The sequence below is a fragment of the Struthio camelus genome, chromosome 2 (genome assembly GCF_040807025.1).
Source record: "Struthio camelus isolate bStrCam1 chromosome 2, bStrCam1.hap1, whole genome shotgun sequence".
Classification (NCBI taxonomy): Eukaryota; Metazoa; Chordata; class Aves; order Struthioniformes; family Struthionidae; genus Struthio; species Struthio camelus.
The window spans coordinates 163774294-163797617 of record NC_090943.1 but is presented as its reverse complement, the minus strand read 5'-3'; the positions used below and the strand labels follow the sequence as shown (position 1 = coordinate 163797617).

General features: G+C 35.8%; 1 protein-coding gene across 17 annotated transcripts in view; it reads right to left on the bottom strand.

Moving 5' to 3' along the window:
- The window catches only part of EFR3A (EFR3 homolog A), an 89226-nt gene that overhangs the window by 3328 nt on the left and 62574 nt on the right, over window positions 1-23324 (bottom strand). For all 17 annotated transcript variants that reach the window (XM_068933331.1, XM_068933327.1, XM_068933333.1 and 14 more), the window contains 12 exons: window positions 22482-22596; window positions 20566-20617; window positions 17213-17385; window positions 16665-16740; window positions 14086-14247; window positions 11974-12105; window positions 11130-11197; window positions 10430-10557; window positions 3160-3248; window positions 2515-2563; window positions 1076-1179; window positions 389-438 (listed from right to left, as the gene is read on the bottom strand). In XM_068933331.1, coding sequence (XP_068789432.1) covers window positions 389-438; window positions 1076-1179; window positions 2515-2563; window positions 3160-3248; window positions 10430-10557; window positions 11130-11197; window positions 11974-12105; window positions 14086-14247; window positions 16665-16740; window positions 17213-17385; window positions 20566-20617; window positions 22482-22596 — 1198 coding nt within the window. The remainder of the gene's footprint in view (window positions 1-388; window positions 439-1075; window positions 1180-2514; window positions 2564-3159; window positions 3249-10429; window positions 10558-11129; window positions 11198-11973; window positions 12106-14085; window positions 14248-16664; window positions 16741-17212; window positions 17386-20565; window positions 20618-22481; window positions 22597-23324) is intronic.

Here is a 23324-nt window from a genome sequence, read left to right as displayed (position 1 = left end):
TTTCAATACTACTGTTTTGCTTAAAAGAATATAATATTAATATAAAAAAACTTCAAACTTGCTAAAATGTAATATAATATCATAAATACTCTTTATATTTCCATAATCAGGGGCCAGTTCTCTTTAATTTCAACTGAGTGATTAAACTTATAAAGGGCATTTATACATACAGTACTTATGCTATGACACAGTCACTGAATATTCTCCTCTATCTACAAGATTTAAAATAATAACAAGAAAAAGTGACTTTTAGATGAAGACTACTCTTTTGCAAGTAAGTCAATTTTATGCATATGTGTTTAAGAACACTATAAACACTTAAAAGCAGTCTGCAATTATTTTAGAACTCATTTTCCTTTTATCACATCCTTCTTGCATAAAACCTTACCGAATGGTGAGTTCCAGTATCTGTGCAAGTCTATCATGAAGCAAGTTTGCCTAGAGGGAAAAAAAAAGAAAAAGAAAAAGAAAAATTTCATAATTAGCTACTATGTATTGAATGAAGCTAAGCTGAACATGCCAGGCCAGCTCTGTGACTGTATTCCACATTGCCACGTGGCAAATCTAAGCAGCATTTCCAATTTAGACTTCCTTCTCCATTACTGCAAGGATTCTGAGACCTGAAGAGGCACATGAGATTGAATGAACCTACCTTGGAGTGCCAAGATTTATATAGTAATTTTTGCTGTTCTAGATAGGAGTTTAATAAAATGCAAATACATTTAGCTATTCATTTATAATGAGGCAAACACTGCTCCAGTTATTCCAGAATGAAATATGGATGGACTGTGAATCTAGGTTGCAAAGACAGTAACCATAACATTAAGATGAAGAGTGTATAAGATCTCCACTCCTTTTCAAATGGCATAAAGGACCAATCAAAGTCGAACTTTAAAAAACTGGAATTTCTTAATATTGACAATAGTAGAGACAATAGTTGAAGATAAAGAGCTGAACAGTGTTCTTTCAAAGTAACTGTAGTGATATAGTATCACAAGCAACCTTTGGCAAATATATATCCACTAAAGACTATACTAGTATCTTCAGTGCTGTATAACATTTTTCAGAAACTCACTTTGGTTTCACATTGTGCTGCAATTTCTTCAAACGGGGCTTTTTGGAACTTTTCAATCACAAGACGCCTTTTTTCTTTTTCTTGCTCTTCAAGTCCATTATTATCTAAAAAAAGACAAATATAACCTATGTTCATTGAGTACAAGTGATAGAAACCTCTCACCGTTTTGGCTTATTTACATTGCATTTTTAACCTTCAAATGTGCACTGTAGAAGCACAGGAGAACAGTATTTGAAGTGATGCAACCAGATCTAAGTGAACTGTCATCAGATATTGTACCTAATGCAAAATGCAGATTTTTTGAAGAACCAGGGTGAGGATGCCAGTTTTGCCCCTTTCTCACTATGTGCTTTAATTAGGAGGGCAGTTAGGTTTCCTCTTGCTTCTTTATCTGTGCCCAAGACTCTGCTCTTCTCACTCAGAGCACACAAGAGAAGAGAATTGAATACCCTCCCTCCCAGTATCACACAGACAGGTAGGCAGGATTTTCTATTAGAATTTGGACCAGAATTTGGGAAAAGTAAATTCAATCTCTACAGGCTGAGCGAACCTTGAACCTGGTTTTGCTACTACTTGGATGAGTATGCCAAAAGGTATCATGGCCATTATGCAGAGTCCTGACCATGCACCTACTTTTTAGTCTCTCCAGGGATATGAACAAAGCTCAGAAGCATGTTTACCTGGACTGCAAAGCAATAGAAGATACCTGTTTTTTCCCAAAAAACACACTTAAGCAGACATGGCAACAAATGAGAAAAATCTTTGCAACTTCCAGGCATCTAATGAGTTTAAGTACCACCAGGATTAAGCAGTTTTGGAAAACTGGCAGATCAAATTAGTGTTTATAATTTCAAGGTTTAGGGCTCAACTTTCACAGGATTCAGGTGGGCTGGACTAATAGCAATATGAAATACAGAAACTAGCTAATTCCAGGTTCTGCTAGCCGGGTCACTGGTTAGAAGAATCTTCTTTTAATCAAATGAGATATACCTGTATCAATATAGGAACTTGAAAATTGAGTGTTTTGAAGACTGCAACCCACATCTTACAATATATTTTGTGAATGCACCGAATACCTACCTGATCTGTTTTTAACATGTAAACATATATTTAAGTTGCTTTGTAAATAATCACTCCATAGAATTTGGAAATCTCACTTTTTTCATAGGTTGGTCTGTAAGGGCCAATTTATAGATCAGAGGCATTCCCAAATACTTCTCGTTCAGTTATATTAGCTTCAGAAAATAAAAATGTTTCCAAGTTTTTGAAATATTTCCTTAGTTTTAGTGAATCAACTAACTGAAGCTTTAAATAAACTTATTATGTGATGAGAAACAAATGTAATATTTTCATTATGTTATTCTGGTAAAGCTTTTTCTCTAGTAATTCCATAGCAATCTGGAAGTAAATCGCATAAGCACAATTGTAATAGGTCTTACCAATTGCTTTCTTCAAAGCTTCAAAAGTGATTTCTTCAGTATTATCAATCTAAAGAAGAAACAAAGCTCCTTAATGCTCACATATCAAAAGCTTTGGAAAAATAAGGAATGTGACAAATACAGAATGCTCCTGAAGAGCTACAGAGCTTTTTTGCCTTACGAGTTTCCAAGTGTTTTGTTAGGAGCTCCTATTATTATAGCAGACAGATCACTAATTATGCTTTTTAGCCACTGTAATGATATCTCTTAGGAAGCAACTATTTTTATATAATCAGAACTGTTAGTGACAACTTCATTTAAAGATGATTAGCATTTTTTTTTTTTTTTTTATTTCAAGACTCTCTTTAAATACCAACAATACATCAAAATAATGATTCAGGCTCAAGTTCTGTCCTAAGCAGCTTCCCCAAGATAATTTATTGGGGAAAACTGTAATAAATAAGATCAGGAAAAACTTTCCAACTCTGCTCAGGATGTTTTATGACAACAATGCTTTGTAAATGGACTTGATTTTCAGCAGAAATTCTCCTTTGAGAACAATTAGATATACATATAGGAAAAGTTTTGCTTGCAGTCTGTTCCCCTCTCCTCCCCCCCACCCAGCCCCAGAAGATGATTTGTTAAAGTATCTTGTGACTTTCATACCTTATCCTCTGTGTTGCTTCCAGGCAGAATATCCACCTGAATAGATACCGTGTCAACAATGCTCTTCCTTCTGGAGAGTCTGTCTTCATCTGAAAGAAAAATAGTATTTTCTCACTTTTATAACAGCTGAAACGTGAAGAATCAAATTTCTACATGGTTTATGGTAACGTGATTTTATAAGATTTCCACATGAAAAATGATCAGTTACTGTTCTGACTATATGGTTAATTAAGAAGGCAAATAATCTCTTGTCCTTTCTCCATCCCATCCCAAATCGTTCCAATTTTCCCTTGAAAGTCTGTAATTTAAGAATTTGAGATGAAATCTCATTCAAATACACAATACCAACATAGCACATGATGATACACTGCTGTGAAGTAGTTTACAAGAGCCTAAACTGTTTTGTTTGCTTGTTTTGAAATTTAAATTTTAAGGTCTTAATTTGAAGGTATTCTGAAAGAGAAAAGGGGGGGCACTTGAAAGGGACCCACTGATGCAAGAAATAAAGATTCCTGCATGGAAACGCAAAACAATTATTCATTCTTCTTGGTGTTACAAATATTGCATTGGGTCATTCTAAAAACTGCTTGGTGGAAAAAGGTATTCTGACTTTTTCTGACTTTCTTCAAACATTTTAGGAAGTTTAACTGCCCTGAAAAAGTTGTCAGAATAAGACCAACTGTGCTTTTATCAAAAAAGGAATATCACAATTTCATTAATGTAGAAGTAGCTTATGTTCAAATGGTAACATCACTAGATGGATTTCTCTTTTGTGACCACATATCCAAGAGATGATACAATCATTTCTCATTTTAGACAGTTAATACATTAACATAAGATAAAAAAACAACAAGAATACATCTACGGATGTGTCATGAGGGTCATCTGGCAAAGGAGGACATGAACACCCTCACTTTCATGCATCTGATTTAATAAATCATGACTTGCCCTGTCACAATTCAGATTTCTGATGAGATCAAGCCATTTGGAATTGGTCACTGCTGTTTCAGGTTGATGAATTGCACTGCACATAGGGAGAAACATCTACATATGCTTGATAATACACTGAAGATAAGGAGAATGACAGTAAAATTCCCCTTCACATGGTATTTTATGCTGGTTTTTCATAGTCTTTTTTTTAATGCTTTGGAGCAAAATGTTTTTGCAGTACAGACACTAAGCAAGAAAAACCACAATTCATTCCACTCGATCCGAACACACTTATCTTAAAAAAGTTTCAGAAAAGTCTTAAAAATAAAATGCCATTTTAAGATCAACAGGCAGTGAAAGAACAAGATTGGTGAAAACCACCCTGAATTCTAGCTATCTTTATCGGATTCTCAGAGCCCCTGAGCTTTTGAAGAGGTACTTTGAAGAATTTATTTAATTTTTAACCCCTGACGGCTCATTGGTACACTTTCCAATACACCAAGAGCCTGAGGGAAGCACACTGACTGTCAAGAGTAAACATAAGACAAAACTACATCTTTGCTGCCATCTTGCTGCTCTCTCTATAATTGACATGCAAACAACAGAAGACGCGTTTTTAGGGCTACTTTGCACATAACTCATTTTTTATAATGGATGTCTAACTGATCCTGCCCTTCTCTAATTTCAACATATGAAGTGAGTAAAAAAACTGTGAAATTTGCATTTTTTTTCCTGTTAGGTCAAGTGATAACAAGCTCTTCTCCACACACACACCCAGGAGCCCAGAGGCACAGCGGCTGGCAGGGGACCCCCAATAACCCAGACGGTGCCACGAGCCCCGGCCCCCCAGGGCTGCCCCAGGAGAGCGTCAGCCCGTGGCCTGGGGACACCCACCGCGAGCCACGGCAGCGGCTCCCCGTCACCTCGCAGGCCGAGGGGGTACTGCCGAGGGGTGCGGGACTCGTTACGGGACACTGGGGAACAGCGTTTGGGGAGTGCGCAAGACTTCTTATGGGATGGTTAGGGGAAGGACCAAAGGTGGGGAAAGGGAGGAGTCAAGGTGGTTTGGGGGGAAAGAAGCATGGGAAAACAGAGGGACGAGGGGATAAAGCGGCCAGTTGTGTGTAACCAGGTTGCTGGTCAGTGCAGTTGCCTGGCCATGCCCTGCATCTCATCAGTGCCCTCCGTCCGATCTTCTCATTAAACTCCATTTCTAACTATTGTCCTGGGTGAGGGACTCCCTCTTCTCTGCGCACGGGTGTACGTGGAGGTCTGAGCGCCAGCAGCTAGAGCGGGAGCCCAGGTGATGGGCCCCGTGCGCCTGGGTGCCAGCACCTGGGGCGAACAAGGGCACGCACAGCAGCGCGCCATCGTAGCGAGCATCAAGCCGGACCAGCCGGCGAGTAGGGCAGGTGGCCTGGGAGCCAGGTCTGCGCGTGCGCCTCTGAGGGGGAGGCACCTGGAGTTGGCTACTGGAGGGTCCCGGCCAACTTGTGGAGGAACTGTGGGGTCTGGCGGTTGACTGAGAGACATGGGGGTGTTAGGGTGTGCAAGGGGCTCTCTACCAGCTACCAGCTGGACCTGAGGGTACCGAGCTGTGGCAGCCTCGCCCCTGTTGGGCAGCTGGAGTCAGCAACTCCCTAAAATTTTCCAGCTGAGAACAGCCAATGAACATCTGTGCACTGCGCGTCATTTAGGCACTCAAGAGCTGGTTGATTGCAGAAGACTATTTCTGTCGGGTACTTTTTCAGCTAAATTATATGCCTTACTTCTAATGAAGATAGCAAACTGATTAGTCCCAAATAAGCAAATAAAGTAATTAAATAATCTGAATATTTTGAGTGAGTAGTGAAACAGTTAAAGGTTTGCTGCACAATAACACAATTTTATGAGTTAAAATGTATGTTTAAACAATGTAACACTCCAAATAATTTTAAAAGTATAACTGATAAGTCATTTTTTTTGGTCTTACCACCTCTATAATTCCCACCAGCACATTTTATTAGGACTACTACTGTCCAAAGTACAACTCAGCTTCCAGCAGCGTTTGTTTTCCTTTCCAAAATAACAACCCATAGGCCTGAAAAATAAGCTTCTCTCAAAAAATGATTTAGGATGTGAATGGCTTTACAATAGCATGATGTCCTAAGCATTGACTGTATTTTAATCATATAGACATTAATTCATTTGGAATAAATCAAAAAATTAGTTTCCACTTTAACGATCATTTACGTTGCCAGAATAATGTAAAAGCACAAAAAATTCTTACATCAATCAAACTCTGAGTAAGCAAAGCACTGAAGAAGCCCTATTCATCATCCTTTTTAGCAAGTTGGTTAAGACAGCACATTTCCTCACAGACTATTCCAGGCCAGGAAAACTTGTTGCAAGAGATTAATTACCTTTATGACCTTTTCCAAAATGACAGTATTACGCTAAGGAATAAACTAGCCTTTCCAGTTGAAGTGTTCCTTCCCCAAGAAAATATTTTTCCTATACTCTATGTCAACTCATGTCCCCAAAAGCAAAAGCTATAGCAAAACCTGCACACCAGCAGAACTTTCCACGCTTCCTTTTTTATTTGCTGTCACTCAACCAAGGCAAAGTCTAATGTTTCATGAACCCAGGTGAGTAAAACAAATTTCCCAAAATGACTGATTTCCTTATCACTAATTCCTTTATCTTGTTGACTGCTTTCACCCTAGCTTTTTCTTTCTCATTTTTTGTGACAGGGAAGTATCTACCGCTGCAGACGCTGGGCTACATCTGAAGTTGACTCCTCCCACTTCTAACACCAAATGAGTGCTTCCAGACCTCACGACATATCACATCTAAAACACTTCATGGATTTACAGCTCAGTCTGGAGGAACATCACATGGAATATTAGACTGTTAGCAAGTCCGTAGCGTTGAATACAGCAAACGTTTTTGCTGTAAGTAAATACAGAAACTTACTTTGCTATCAAAAAAAAAATACATTTTTCTAATGATTTTTTTTTCTCTCAAGCGACTGGAAGTTGTACTTGTGTAAAATAACTATCAAAATGAAATAAATACACTCCCAATAAATACATTAGCCACTACATTACCAGAATTCAATTTATATTAAGTGCTTAGAATACATTTCTGTTCAAACACAAAAACATAGAATCCAGAATCTCTGCTGTTCAATCAATCTGTTCTGGTATGATAATAAAAATAATAGATAATAATTATCTGTCTCACTCCTCGAGGTGGTCATTAAAAGTTTTGAGCCAGATCCTGAACTGTGCTGACAGTCACACCTATGCAGATCCCCACATGCATTGGTTTAGGAACTTTATTCTTCTCAAGGAGACAGAAAGGAAATTTAACAGCCTGCCCCAATAATATTCTCTGGAGCGTGTTGAGGCAGTGAGGGATGGGAATAAAAACCAAACTGTGTACCTAGAGACAGAATCTATTTTGCATTTTTTGGTTTATAATACAGAATCTATCCTACGCTCAATTCTTGCATTTACAACTCACCATGCTCCTGGGGAGGAACCCACAGGGAAAAACTAGAGAAAATCGTAAAATATGAAATGTGTAGGCAAATCACCTTTTACCTTAACATAATACAAGTAAAAACTAAATTGAATTCAAATTAATGAATAACAAATTAAAATAAATAGAACTGAATGAAAGCAAAAGTGATTAGTATCATATTTACTCATCTTTTTATTTCGTAGAAAACCTTCAGTTTTAGAATTTAACATGGATACAGAATAAGATAAATCACCATAACGTGAACAGGTGACCACCTCTTGCAACTTCCCACTGAGCTCTTGTAATTTCACTAAAATTTCATTAAAATTCATTATAAGTTCATTTCTTGGCATCAGAACTGTCACAAAAATCGTAGCTACGGACCTACCACCTGTTCAGGCAAAGAAAACAGGAAGCTGCCGCATTTTAGAATTCCAAATTAAGAGTAAACATAAAGGAAGACCTTGCAGCTGCAAATATTGCTACAGGTATATCAGGAAGGAGATAAAACAACAAAAGCAGAAGGAGAAACTAAGTACACCACCATTACTGGCCTGCTTATCTAAAGGCCTTCTAAAAGCACAGTCCATTCAACCGGGCACATCCTATCCACACACACCACAGCTAACAGGAGAGCAAGGTGACCTACAACGCTTTTACCTTTCGACTTGTGTCTGCATTTATGAGACTTTTTGCCTGATGGAAATAGAGCTAAATTAAAAAAAATAAAAATAAATAAATAGAAATTTAATTAAGTGTACATTTAAACATCAGCTACCCACCGCCTAAGAATAATAAAGAGAATAAAGTATGACATGTTGCAAATATGAATATCTTCTGAGCGTGCAGAACATCAACTCTTTATGAATACCAAAACCTAACGTGAAAGTAGAGATGAACATAATTCTGCCTTTATATGTCACTATTAAATGCTAAATTCTTAAAGTTTAGGAACATTAGAAATATTTAGGATGAAATCTACTTACTGGCTTTTTGGAGAAATTTGGATTCAACTATAACTTTCAAAGTAATATATAAAACACTGATTCAATTGAAGTTATTGAGATATTTCGAAACACTATATCCTAGCATTAAAATAATAGTAGAAAAGAAATAGTTCATTCAAGTCAAAAAGAACTTTCAGAATTCCAAAATATTCACTTTGGTCCTGATTTAGGTAAATGAAAATTTTAGAAGCTCAACATCCAAGAGGCTCAGAGATTAATGATTCTGATGGGATATAATAACAGACTTGAAACCAGTTTGGTTACTTTTCTTTATAAAAACACTTATGTTCCTCCCTCCCCCCCCCGCCACCCCGCCCAAGTACTTTAAGAATATAAATGTTTCTCTTCACCTAAATAAGAAGTTAAACCCATGGTAGCAACTAAATTTGCTTAACCTTTCTCACGTCAGAACTTATATAGCTTCCTGGGTAGGAATAAGTTTCTAAGAGGGTATCCAAGAAAACCCCGGCAAAATCATTTGTCTACAAAGATATATCATTTTCTAGAGGAAGCTTAACTCTTAACATAAAATCTCAATCAGACTGTCCTTCTCATTCAATTCCCATGTACTCAAAGACAGTAAAAATCTGAAAACAGAACCTTTCCTTATTTGGCACCTACCTCTTCCTCTAGTAGTAAGATATATAGTATTAAATGTTTTTTTTTTTTAATATGTCAGATGAAATAATCGAGTACAGCAACATTTCTGTCGTTAGAAGAAGCCATACCAGCAGCAGAGAACATACACATTGCAGCTGTGTTTCAGAATATATCACTAGCTTGCCTGCTAGTACCTGAGGCAAAACCAGAGCAGTTGCTCTGGAGAACTCATTCCCTCCCATAGCATCTATCCAAACAAAACTTACTTAAGACCAGGCTGCAACGGCCTTGAACTGCCCTGCAACGGTCACAGATCTGATATTCACTGTCTATGTGCGTTACGCTTGTTTATATGTACAATCTACAAAAGATAAAGGCCATTTCCCTGGAAGAAACTTTCATTTTGAGCTTATGCTTCAGACTGGGATGTTTCAAAGTCCGTTACAATAACAATCAGCTGTGTACATTCACAAAACGCATACAGTTAGTAAAAGAATTTCTTTCAATAATTTTTCAGTAAGTTGCTCAACTGGCTGTCAAAATAAAAGGAGAAAATCCATAGTCACACCCTAGGTAGTCATTCACATACTATTTGCATGCACATTATGAGTAGCAAGAACTCCCACAGATCTTCCTTATGTATACTTTACCTTCAGTGTGCTACCTCACACGTAGCTTGCTAGCACAAATATCCAGTGAACGCAAACATAGCATCCATGATTAAATTAACATCTGCTCATTGGTAAATTGGCTAAGGTAAATAACTCTGGTCAGCATAAAGCCAGCCGGCAAGAGCTTGTGAATCTGGATGAGATATGCTCCCTCCAGTGACTACTTAAAAAGGGTATACTGACTTCTACAGTCTTGCCTTACCTGCTAGCTCAAGTTAATACAGAAACACAGTAATAATCGCTAGTGTCCTATCAAGTACTCTTTAGAGAGCAAAGGCTTTCTCAGAAAGAGTCTAAGTGGGCTCAAGAGCTTTCTGCCCTGCCTCCTGAATTTAAGGGAGAAAAAAAGACTTGAAAGACACATGAAGTTGAAATATCTTAACGATAATCCAGTAGCTCGTAAAAAAAAATCTTGTGAAGAAGACAAAGTTATACGATAACATTTTTTTGTCGAGCATTGCAATTATACTTCATTTGATGTGGTGACAGAAAACATATTAAGAAAGCATTCTTAACAACTAGTACTTAGCAGTTTTGCCACTAACCACCACTTACCTGTTACCTGAGGTACATATGGAACTGACAATCTTTCCACACTGTATCCACTGCCGCCTAATGATTCTGCAATCTTGTTTGTGAGGAAAAATAAATCTTTTTCATGCTTCTCTAAGGATTTTGGAAGACTGTTAAAATATATATTTAAAGTTATTATCTAACAATAGAGATGTTTTCATGAAGTGAAATATTCTTCCAAAGTCTACAAGCAAGAAGAAAAAGGCTCAGTGGTGATACTCTAATGAAAATAAATTTTTCTCAGTTATTTATGAATGAATGTACACCCCAAAGTGAGTCCACCGAATAACTCTGCAATATTTTGGGAACCCTTAAAACATTCTGATCATCTGAAATACATTCCTCACCCGCTCTGCTATTTCTTTAGAGGACATACGCTCTGATTGACAGAGAAAATTGCAAAGTAATAGTAAGTAAAATACATTTTGCTTTGTTAACATTTACAACAAGCATCATATTACACAGATGCAAGCAAGCATCTCTCACTACAATAAAACATGGCTGAAAAACAGTAGATCTTTTTCATATATGTTTTAACAGTTGGTTTTCTTCTGCCTATTCTATATGCCACTTAACCTCCATACTGCTTTTCACAGACAGAACATATTTCAAAGATGTACAATTTTTAACAGTAAGATAAATATTTCAGTGTTAATTGATTAAGACTCTGAATTCTACTTACTTGCATTTGTCTTTGAAAATTGTTTCCGGTAGAAAATAAGGTGCTTCCAGACTTCTAGTTTCAATGACCTGAAAAAAAAAAAAAAAAAAAAAAAAAAAAAGACAAATAGTATGAATGCAATAGTTCCATACTTATTTCCTCCAATGAGTAAGCTGCTTAAAGAAGTTCTGTTGCAGATTAAAAGCTTCACTAACATTTACCTCAGCACAAACAAACACCTTTTAACCAGAGAAAATGATTGTGGTACTCAGCCTTTAAACAAAGGATCTGGTTCCCATGGTCTTGTGTACACTAGCATTATTTTACCAAAACTAGTGAGGCTGTAAAATCTTATACCAGAAGGAGATTTAGTCCATTATACGTAGCAGCATAAACCAAGTAAAACTACTATGCTGTGAGAGAAGAACATTCTGTGGATAAGTTTAAGAGTCAGTAAGTACTGCTATCAGAGACAGAAGACAAACAGCACTGTTGGTGGACGTAAATACAAAAGGCCAGTTCTTAATATAAAGGGTAGGTGAAGATTTGCTTAATATGCTTAAAATTACGCTAAATTTTTTCTGAGGAAAGTGTCATTCATAGCTAACTGGAAAGGCAATTGCTGCAGAAACAATATAAAATACAAATTATGCAAGTAAAATGAAGACTTGAAATAAAAGCTATGCTAGCATTTTAACCTATTTCACTTGTTATGCATAATTTTGTTACTTATAGCATTTCATCACCATGTTCCTCATTAACACACAAAGTCACAGAACAAACAATTACTAACTGAAAGCTATTTAGTCATTTTACAGCAAGATATACTGTACTAAGTGACTGAAGTTTCTTAATTAAGTGTTACCTTGCTGACATGCTGACAAAAGGCAGGGACAGCAATCATCTGACTCAGAAAGTTTAGATAAGCTGCAACCAATGCCATGACACCACAACGATTAAACATTGGCAGATTATCCTCATTGATGATGGCAATGTCCTGAAATATAAAGGACAACATTAAACACTCCAACGTTAACAGGCTGTCCGGAACATATGGAAGTAGCAATGATTTGCAGTAACATTAGCTGATACACGATGACTATCTAGTATTACTTGGCATTTAATACTTTCACTGTACAGTCTTGGCATGGCTGTTTAACTCCTGAATTAGGTAAATAATGGTCTGGAATTAGAGAGCCTGAAGGATCTAGCCCCTAAAAAGGAGGAATAAATCCACTCATTTCAAATTTTATTTCACAGGAGGAGAGCACAAAGGAATGACTGGTAGTCTCTAGCCCTTAAGATCCCCATACAGACCACCTGCTGTTCATAAATTTTTTTCAGGAAAATTAGAAAAGTAGATTTTTTTTTTTTTTTAAATCACTGTTGAGAGTCCTCAGAACCAAACCATAAAGGGCATTATTTAATGCTTATTAGTATAAATTTCCATGAGATAAGGAAGCAGAGAAAGTCAATTTTCTTCAAGATCATCTAGTAAGGCAACATTATGTTCAACATGACTCCTCAGGATCCCTTTTTAGTCACTTTTTCTTCTACATCAACTTGACTCTTTTGCATTTCCAGCTCACACTATCTACTTTTGCTAAACTGTTTGGAGAAGTGACTTTTTAGGAAAACTGTCTTACAATGCAGACACCAAATAAACGTCACAGAACAGATCTAGGAAAGTCTTCCAGACTTCCAGGCAAATATGTGCCTTTTAAGCTTCCCAAAGATACTGTGCAGCTAGTGATGGTTGAAATACATATTTAGGTTTTTAATTATGAATTTACCACCAGTAAACAAACAAATAAAATGCAAACTTGAAACTGTACCTGAAACATCTTTTCTTCATGCTGCCATTCGGTCTCTTTCATGCATATTTCTCAGCTTTGATAGCTAAGGAACATCTCTGAACTTAGACTAGCTATTTGCATTTATGAGAAAACTCAAGACTGTTAAAGCTTACGGTTTGAACAAAATCATTTTTTCACATACCCTGTTCACTCTCCTGTGTAGGAGTTAGGAGTGGTAATTCAGTTGACTAAAAGGTTTCTTAGATATGTCAATCTGTGTCCCATGGGCCATTTCATTTTACACACATATGTAAGAAGATTTATCCTCCCACATAAAATTTGATAGTCTTACATTTTGAATTAACTTGCCAGAGTTCCAGAGACAGAATATATGAGATGCAGATGATGCATCTCAAATGCCTCCACTTCTGTTTGGTCAGTTGTTCATATTTAAATCCTTCCTCAAAATTATTCAGTCTCAATAATCAATTAACTTTTTATTATGGCTAAAACAAATAAAAATAATAGAGACATCCATTTTCTAGCATAAGTAATTTCAGTACAAAAGTGAAGTGGTAATACAGGACACAATTTTATTAAATTTCCATGACCCATACCAGTACTATTTTTCAGACTAATTTTGACATGGATAAAGCTAATAAGTTTTACAGCTTTTCCAAAGACTACATGCAAGTATAAAATATATGTTTGATCCTCTACAAGAAATGTCAAGAAGTAAAGCCTGTCAATACACTGGCAGAATTTTAGTATAGGTAAGATTAAATAAGCTTGTTTCTAACCAATTGTTCAAAAGCTTTCTCCCAAGATGAAGCTATAACTTTTTTTTTTAAATATATATTTTCATAATAAATACTGAATCAAGATCACAGACTGTAAGAATATCTTGTCAATCTATTCTTGAATATACCAGTGATTCTCAGGAATGTTTCAAGAGACTTCTTCTATATTTGATAAAGAATACATACTGCAGGAGTCAGCAACAAATCTGATAAGCTGAGTATTCCCTATTATTATTATGTATATATTATACATCCTTAAAATCATATTAGGTCTGAATGATGTGATTTAAAGATTGATAGGCAAACAAACAAAATATTCACAACTCTGTTCACAAATATAAATTACTAATCAACGACCTCAATGCTGATCAAGAATCATACCTGCAAAGCAATAGCTAATCGAACGAGGTCAATAACCACTTCTTCATTGGCTAGTTCAATTGTGGTAAGAGCTAGAGATGTATACAGAAGCTCAAAGTTCTTTTGGACATTGTCTTCTTCTTTACAGCCTAAGTAGATGTGTCTGTACAGCTGCTGACCATGCTATAATTAAAATAAATAAATAAATACATAATAGTAATTTAGGTTAGAAGGGACACCTAAAGGTGATCTAGCCCCAAGCAGGGCTAACTTTGACATCAGATCATTTTTCTTAGAGAATTAAAAATATAAATGTACATATATCAACAGTTTACAACCATGACAGCTACTTCAAATAGGTAGATTCTTTCTAAATATAATACTTGAGGTTTTTTTGGTTTTGTTTTTTTAATACAGAAGTACATAGACAGGCAAGATAACGCAGGGAATTGTGCAGGGAATTGACGCAGAACTGCGTCTGATGTTGACATTCACTTCCTACTGACATATTCTGAAAAATTTCCCAGTGTATGAAAAGCAGAGAAATAAAAAATATATCTTGAAATATCTTTCAAATATTTAAGTAACTGAGAAGCTTCAAGGGTTATCCATGCAGTCTAGGTTCAGACACTTAATTTGTACATTACACTCCTCACAGCAAACGGAGAAAGAAATTTTTCTATAGGGTGACTCAGAAGATGAACATGGCTTACTTACCACTGGGCATACAGAGGCACTAGCTCCAGTGAAGGACATAAGTTATCTAAAATTTGGTAGAGTGAAAGACCCACAAAAAAGTGACTTTTCTTTCCTCACTGAACAGAACACCAGATGAAAGTAACATCAGGTTTAACCAAATCTTTGCAAAGAAACAATTATTTCAAGACAAAAAATAAAACTACAGAAAAACAGGTTAAGAAGTAGGTTTTGTATGCAAGACACTGCTCTGTACCTCCCCATTATGCTTAACCTGTACAGGATACAAGTCTATGCCACTTGGTATGATTATTTTTCAGGATATAAAGATTAATGCTTCAACTCGGAAAGTCATAATTTACCTTTAGAAGGAAAAATAAAACTAATTTGTAAGATTTGTTTTTCAAGTAGAAAATATTCACTTAAGAAGTAATAAAGATGCTGTTAGTCTTTTTTTATGTTTCTACAAGCAAATCATAGTTCTTCAAATATATATGGCTGTCCAAGAGTGTTAAGGGTCTAGTGTTGTATTCAGAAAAAAGGGGGAAATGGAGCTATTAGTAAAGCACAACAGCTACTATGAAGAAAGCATAGTAAAGGTTAGCTGGACATTGGGCACAACACACTTGGAAAATACACATAATGACGTAATTCACCACACTGATAAAAAAAAAAGGTTCCCAAATACAAAAATAAATGCATTATGTGGATTTTCTAAAATATACAGTATCTTTCTAGGAAAGATGCAAGAACTTTGACATTTCCCTAGTTAGACGTTGGCTATCTTTAGTATCTTTAGTTTCTTTAAATAACACCGAGAGAAAAATGGCTTTGAAGAGGTAGGCTCAGATGAAAACAGCAAACAAAAACAAAGCAACATAGGACAGGTGTGAAAAACACATATTTTCCCAGGCTGGTCACAATGACAAACATTTTTAAGATCTCCTTGTACTGACCTCCATAATTTGTATTTTCTGTTTACAAATATATCTACACAGATAAGCTATAGTCAGGAAATAGGCAGTTCTCAGAGAAAATGATAAGAGCACATTAAAAACGACAGGTATTCCTCCCAAGTAGGAGAAAAGGTGTTTAATGTAAAGAAGCAATTCACTCCACATAACCATAATCTAAAAAATCAGGTATTACTTAACACAGACCTTCCAGACTGAATCTATTTCCTTAACTGCCAGACAAAACAAATTTAAGCATTTCTGTACGTTCACATACTGCAGGCTTAACTGGGAAGTTGCTACATATCCGTGGCAGGAAGCTGCAACATTAAATACAAGGTTTCTTTAGAGGGTGTCTTTGGAACCAAACATAACCAGAAGTCAATGGGCACAATGTCTTGTAAAAACAATCTTGTAAGGAGGCACAGTTTTTCTTCAAAGTTAACTCTTTCATATCTTTTCTTCTTAAGACACTGTACCAAGTAGATTTTTTTTTAAAGAAGCCTTTTAAGTAATGATCTGAAAACACAACGAGATACATGTCATAGAAGAGAAAGAATGTTACTCAAATTTGAGTTTATACTTTAATTCTGCTTTTATAAAAAAAAGCATTGAGAACTAACTCTGCATGAAAAGATCATACTGAGCAAAAATGAAATGCTCTAGAGATCTAACTATATGGCGCTCTTTTCAGAGCTATGGTTTAGATACATACGGTTCAGATTTCATGCACGCAACGATTTTCACTGAAGAGCTATTTTATTCCACAGAAACATCTCTGAAGTACCTAAAGTACCCCAATATTTAAGTCATTGCGATTTGAATTAAAATACTTGCCACTGATATTGGCATCTTGTTGCTATAAGAGAGTTGTAGAAGAAAAACAAAGCTACCGGTTCAGTTACTTTATCTTCTTTCTAAATGTAGAGGTCACCTTTTCCATTCTATTACCTTTTTCATGAAGCTCACATCTTGCCTTGAAATTTTGTCTCGTTTTATCTTTAGATCAGAAACATCTGGTATTATTCTACAAAGGAAACCAAGATGACATTTTAGTAAGAAGAGGTTGCAAAGGGAAAAGAAGATGCGAAATATATGAACTGTTCAAACAAATCTTGAAGCAATTTCCACTTTAATTATATTCATGTTTAACAATGACATTCAAATTTCTGTTTAAGAGGCAGAACCATAAATGCAATTATGACAATCACAGACTCCACCTCCTCATAAGATACTATATTCTGCCTTCCACAATGCAGATACCAGTTATAAAGTCAGTTAAACTAGCAGCTATTTGGAACTATCATTTAATGTATCTGCATTAAGGCTTACTTGTGATAGTCTTTCCATCAACAAATGGCATCAAGAGTACTGTGCATTTATCATAGGACATTAACATTTAATATTTGGGAACGATATTAAAAAAATCTACATTTCTTAGCATTCAGATATTAAACCAGAATTTCGACTATGCCAAAGCAAACGCACAAAACAAATACCGTATTCCTCTGAGTTTTGCTCTGTTGTCATGCCGATCAATGAGATTATGCAGTATTTCCAAGACCAGCTGCCTTAGCTCAGAGTCCTCCATAAGCGAAGGAGACAAGAGTGGGTCCAGAAACGGGGCAGGAAGTGCATTAGTAATAGCTGTTGCTTTGTATCCTGAAGTCACCTGTTCATTGTTGAATTAACATTAATGTGTCATTATTCAACTATAAGAATTACTTGCAGCTGCTATTCACTTTTTAGCGGGCTTTGTGTGGCATCTGGGAGGTGGATTCAATTGGAAGTTCAGGTTTAATTTTGAAAAATTCCTAATCTCACTATGAATTTGGAAAGCCTTTAACATTCATGTTCAAATGAACTCCCTCATTTGTTTTTAAGTGGCTTTTCTCAGGATCCTTCCACTACTAACATACTCAAAAGAAAAATAAACCTACTGTTCATGAAGTACTATTCCTGAATAAATATCCATGGGGGGAGGGGGGGAAGGGAGAAGAAAGCCCATGAAAAGTTGGAGGAGGTAACAATTTGTACAAAGAATTTTCCATTTCAAGCTTAATTTAATCTCTGAGCTGTTCACGTATGATACCAGGTATGCTCTTGTGGAAAAAAAGAAATTGAAAAATCAAGCCTATATGTACATCTTGAACATTTATGAATACTGACGTATTGCAAAAAAAAAAAAAAAAAAAAAAGGAGCAAACATTTTCTTAGAAATTTTGTAGTAAGTTTCTATTTGTGTTAGTTTTTAAACTAACACTGACCTGCTTCATTCAACTATTTCTCTTCAAAGTAAGTACTGCAGATACACAAGAAAGAGTTTACTTCAACACAACAATTTTAATATTAATCAAGTGAACATTTACAGCAGTTAGAAACATTTAAGAAGTTACTGCCCCTTAAACAGTAGATTACCAAAATATTACGACCTCAACAAAAAAACGGGATTCAGAAACTGCCAAATACAAGCTGCTGAGGATGAGGGGTTCAAAGTAATAAAAACTGAGTTATAAAATGCAATCATATGTTTGTCAAAGACTTTGTATGATAAACCTGTCTTCACTGCACATTTTCCACACCATTACAGTTTTCACATGTGAACTGTGTGCAAGCACCAGTCCTAAAAGCGCAAGTGAAGACATAATAGAAGGGAAACTGGTTGGCAGAGGAGCATGAGGGCATTAGCAATGCCCCATGAAGGAATCTGATTATGTTCTTAGAAATGGAAAATTACTAGGTTTTACAAATAGTAAGGCTGCAAATATTTTTAATGAAGTGCCAGATTTTAACTGCCTGTACAACTTCAAGTTGTCCACCTGTGTGTACACACGACAACAGACTGCTTACGCTATTAGGTATTATTCTTTTCCTAAAGCACATGTTATATGGAGTGCTCAGTTCAGCAGTTTCTAGCTCTTTATTATGTGTGCAAATCACACCTTATATACCACCAAAAAAAACCCCACCTTTGCTCCCTCCCACATCTTTTCTGCAATATTTACCAATGTCTGAGTAATTCATAAGCTTGAAAACATCCACTTTTACATCTTTGTGCAGTGAGGGGATTTTGGTTCCACTTTATAAAAGAGGAGCCAAAACAAAATTGAAGGTCAGAAGTGTTCATTTATTTTTGTAGGCACAACCTGAATCCCTCACAGCCTTGCTTACAGGCTATGTAGCACCCCAAATAATTTTAAAAAGTTCTCACTGACTTCAATGGAAATTCTTGAGACTAGTCAGATAAATACTGTCAGGAACAGTTTAGGCACAGCTAATCCATCTTAAATGAAGACAGTGTATAAGATGATTCCCTGAGGTCCCTTCTAATGTTTTTTCTATCATTAAAGTGCAGGTTCAGCTCTCCTGCAAGCCAGAATCCAGGATTTCATATTCTGACCTGCAAAGAACGGTTTAATTGATTTGCCTAGCACTACACAGATATTTCATGGCATAACAGGGACAAAAACTCATTTTCCAGAAAGGTATTCTACTGCTTTATTCATGAAACCATCCCCCTTCATACAGTTTCCCCTTCCTCAGGAACTGAACGATTTTCAGATTCTGAAATAACATAGGCCAGGATTCTACAAACAACAGTCTCCTTTACTACCAAGTTCTGGTTCTTACCATCAGGACTTACCTCCTTTTTACAGAATAAACTCAGAGACTTGTAGAAAAAATAGTCAAACTATCAGGAGGCATTCTTGCTATGAGGACAAAAGGTGGCTGCACAAGCAAATTACTGTATGATCAACTTTGTTATATTATTGCTACTTAGCTTTTCTGCAAGTGATGTAATATGCATCTATTAAAATTACTACAAGTATCAAAGAGCGCCAATATGAGGGTTAAAATTGCAGTTCAGGAAGTTCCTGACAAGCGCATTCTAAATATAGTTTCTCAGACTGAATCCTTAAGAAGAGGTTGACAGAACTAAGTCTCTAGGATAATTCCATCAAACACAACAGCGAGAATTTAGCAGAACTGAGCTCTATATTCACTACATTAAAACACCTCTAGATGTTGTTCATCGCTGGTGCTGTACGAAGAACCAGTAAACGAAATCCCTTTTGACTTCTCCCAAATATGGCTGGAGTATAATCTTCAAGAGTGCTCCAAACTCTCTGTCCTACCCGGGGTATAAAAAAGTACCTCAACAGATCACTTACACATGTAAAAGTCCTACGTATGTGTGCGTATTTGTATTGGTAATAGCTACAGAAAACCTGGATGGCAAACACAAACAAGATGTCTCTTCAAGCTAAGAAGTGTTTCACTATTTTAATCATTCATAAAATGCTGCAGAGAGGTCTCTGGTATTTTCCAGAAATACTATTTGAAGGTTAAGGTTTGAAAAAATGTATCTGTGATAAAACATTTAATTATACCTAACAACAAACTGAGAAATACTAGGAAGGAAAGAACAATTGCACCTGAGGCTTCAGACTTGGTGATAGGCATCCATCCCTACATTATAAAAAGATGTTAGCAATTCTACAACTGATAGCTTTCCTAATACCACAGACAAAAGTAATTTCACTTTGATGTTGCTATCATTGCTGGCAGAATTAGTCAACTCACTCTGCGGCATTCTTTTAGAACTGCAGATCCAGTTATAGCTGATACCCACTGCAGTGCTCTAAGACATGGAAGAATATTTCCTGAGTAGCTTGTAAAGTGGTTGGTAAAGAACTGGCAAAATTTTATTCAATAGAACTAAGGAACTACTTAATATAAACATTTTTTTAGTTTCATAATACAGAATTGAAGCGCTCTACTTAAATGTATAAATATATACAGTGAAACACTCTGTGGTTATAACATAATACACTGAACAAAGAAGGCTTACCATAAGTAAAGACCTCAATAACATGATCTGAATCCTCCTAGTTCCCAAATCCCTACAATCAGAAAAAGCTGAAAATTAGTTTTTTGCATATCTTCAAAATACTATTCTATTGCAGACATCATTCTCATGACTGCTTGTTTGACAACTGAATACAGCTATTGTGCGAAGGCAATGCAGGATGACCACAAATAAGGAGCAAATGTATCGTAATGAGGTGCGATAACTACGTGTTTCTGAATGGGATATTTACAGCAAGGTTTAAGAAAAGAAACATATAGCATATACATAAAAATAAATGATAGATGTGATCTAAATCTTCACATATGCCATTTTAAAAATCTTTCATAGCTGAAACGCTCAACCTGAGCCTCATTTTCAGAAGCATCAGTGCTCAGAATTTTTTCTGAATGTGTAACTGAGTCTATTAAGAAGGTAGGACATTTTTTGTTCAAGTAAGACACCAAAACTTTGAGAATTACCAAAAAAAAAAAAAAAAAAAAAAAGTGAGCTCCAAAGTTAGCAGGGAAAATCCAAAAGAATCGCAGAATTCTTATATCACAGGAAGGCAGGTGGAAGCCTGTGCTTCCTCCAATCTAATTTTACACCTGCTGGTACTAAAAGTAGTTAAATATCTATCGATATATAGCCCCCTAAGGCGCTGTTCTTGCAAGATTTTACAGGATAAAAGTATATTTGGAGTAAATTGCTCCCTTCAAAGTGACTCTTTCTAGCAAGTAAAAAAAAATTCGTTTTCTTGATGTGCAAATCCCTTCGTCCACCAAATAGCATGGAGAAAGAGCAAGCCTCTTTACAAAAGTTGGTCTCTGCAAAACAGTGGAAACTTCCATCTTCACCGGATATAACACTGGATATATGCAGTTGGTAGCATCACCCAAGTATCCTGTGCAGCAGAGACCAAACTTCTGGATATGTAATGCAAGATTGTATCACCAGTAAAAGCCTACTTTCTTTAGAATGACACATGAACATTACATTAATAGACTAAATACTCAGCCCCACGCTGAGTCTATCACATAAACTGGTAGCACAAGTACAGAATTCAAAGATCTTCTTAATGACTCATAATTGCCTAGCATAGACAGATTTGTATCTTCCATGGATGATTACTGTTGTTCAGGGACACAGTATGCTTTACGTTTTATGAAAAACTGCCAAGAAGCCAGGAGAATGACAGTGACCTCCTATATAAACTATCAGGAGATCTGACTTAAGAATGTATGGTGTCAAGTATCCCTGCATTCCTGGAACTTATAGCTGCAACCTTCTCAGTTACTTTTCCCATTCTGAGTAAAAGCAGCCTTTAAATACAATTATTAATACTATAAGCAAAAGTATTAATTCAGAATAAGGAAGTTATTATCAGTTTATTGCAGGACTCTACCCACCTACAGCTTTTTTTCTTTCTTTTTTTTTTTTTTTAATAAAAAGGGAAAATCTAAGATGAAAAAACTTTAATGTAGTTTCTGCAGTCCATTTCTTAATCTGAACTTAGCTTGTGTAGAGTGAAGCCAAAACAAAAACCATTTGTAAATTATGCAACTATTGGATAATGGTAGTTATAGCTCCACTTCCTTGATTCACTTATTATGTCTTTAAAAAGTTATGAAATTAACATTGAATGGATAATTTCAGAAACACTGTAGATGAGGACAGCAGAAATGTTTTAGTGTAAAATAAGTAGAAAATGCTTGATTGGAATGCTATCCGACATGTCTAGAGACTGAGTTCATACTGTTGACACTGTTTGCCTTGTTTGCGCATGGCATTTAATACAGTCCTTAACAAGTGAGAACTTGCATTCCAATTTTCTTAATGTTTTTCACTTCTTGATTTAGCAGGATTTGAAAAATTAAGTTTATAATTAGAAATTCAAAAATACAGAAGGTCATACAAACCCAAGGTGGCTCGTATCCAGTGACTGCGTAGCTATCCCAAAAACAGGTACTTTTCCCATAATGAACATCATAATTTCTGATCTCTGGTAATCTGGGAGATTGCTTCCAAAAAATCCTAAACAAAAAGGAGTGAAAGTACAGAGGGAAAGAGAAATATCAGACTCTTCTCTCTATAAGAGAAGCCTTACAAACGTTAGGAATACACATACAAGGTCAAAAGAGATCGAGAATAAAATATGTATTCTATTTGAGACTCCTGTATCTCTTGAGATAAACTATGACCTTTTTCAGGCTGTAATATATATGAACAAACGCGCATTTCTGCTTAGTAGTACAACGAATCTTTTCACAGAACTCACTTTCTTCTTCAAGCCCTAACACTTTCTCCTAATCTCATCCTCTCTGGTTAATTATGTAATTTAAAATTGAAATATGTGATATTTGTTAATTTGTAACTAGTGAGAAACTTGTGGAACATTTCTTGTGGAAACAAAGCTTTATTACTTACTTTTGCCTCTTTGTTACCACTAAATATTAAGGTGTGCTAACAGAAGCCTCAAACGCATACAACTCTCTCACAACTATTCCTTTACTTATATAATACTGCACAGTAATAATCTCTAAGTCGGTTTGAAAGAATAAGAAAGTTTTATTTTAAGAGACTTTTCTATACACTTTTATTTAAATAGAGTTTTACTGTAAAAGTGAGAAACAGTTTACTACGTATTTGCTACTGATTTAGAAAGCTTGAAGGAACAAGCAAATTTATCATTTAGTGAATAAAATTCCCTTTAAGAAAAAAGGGAAATGTAAAGGAATACACATCTTTAAATACACAGTAAT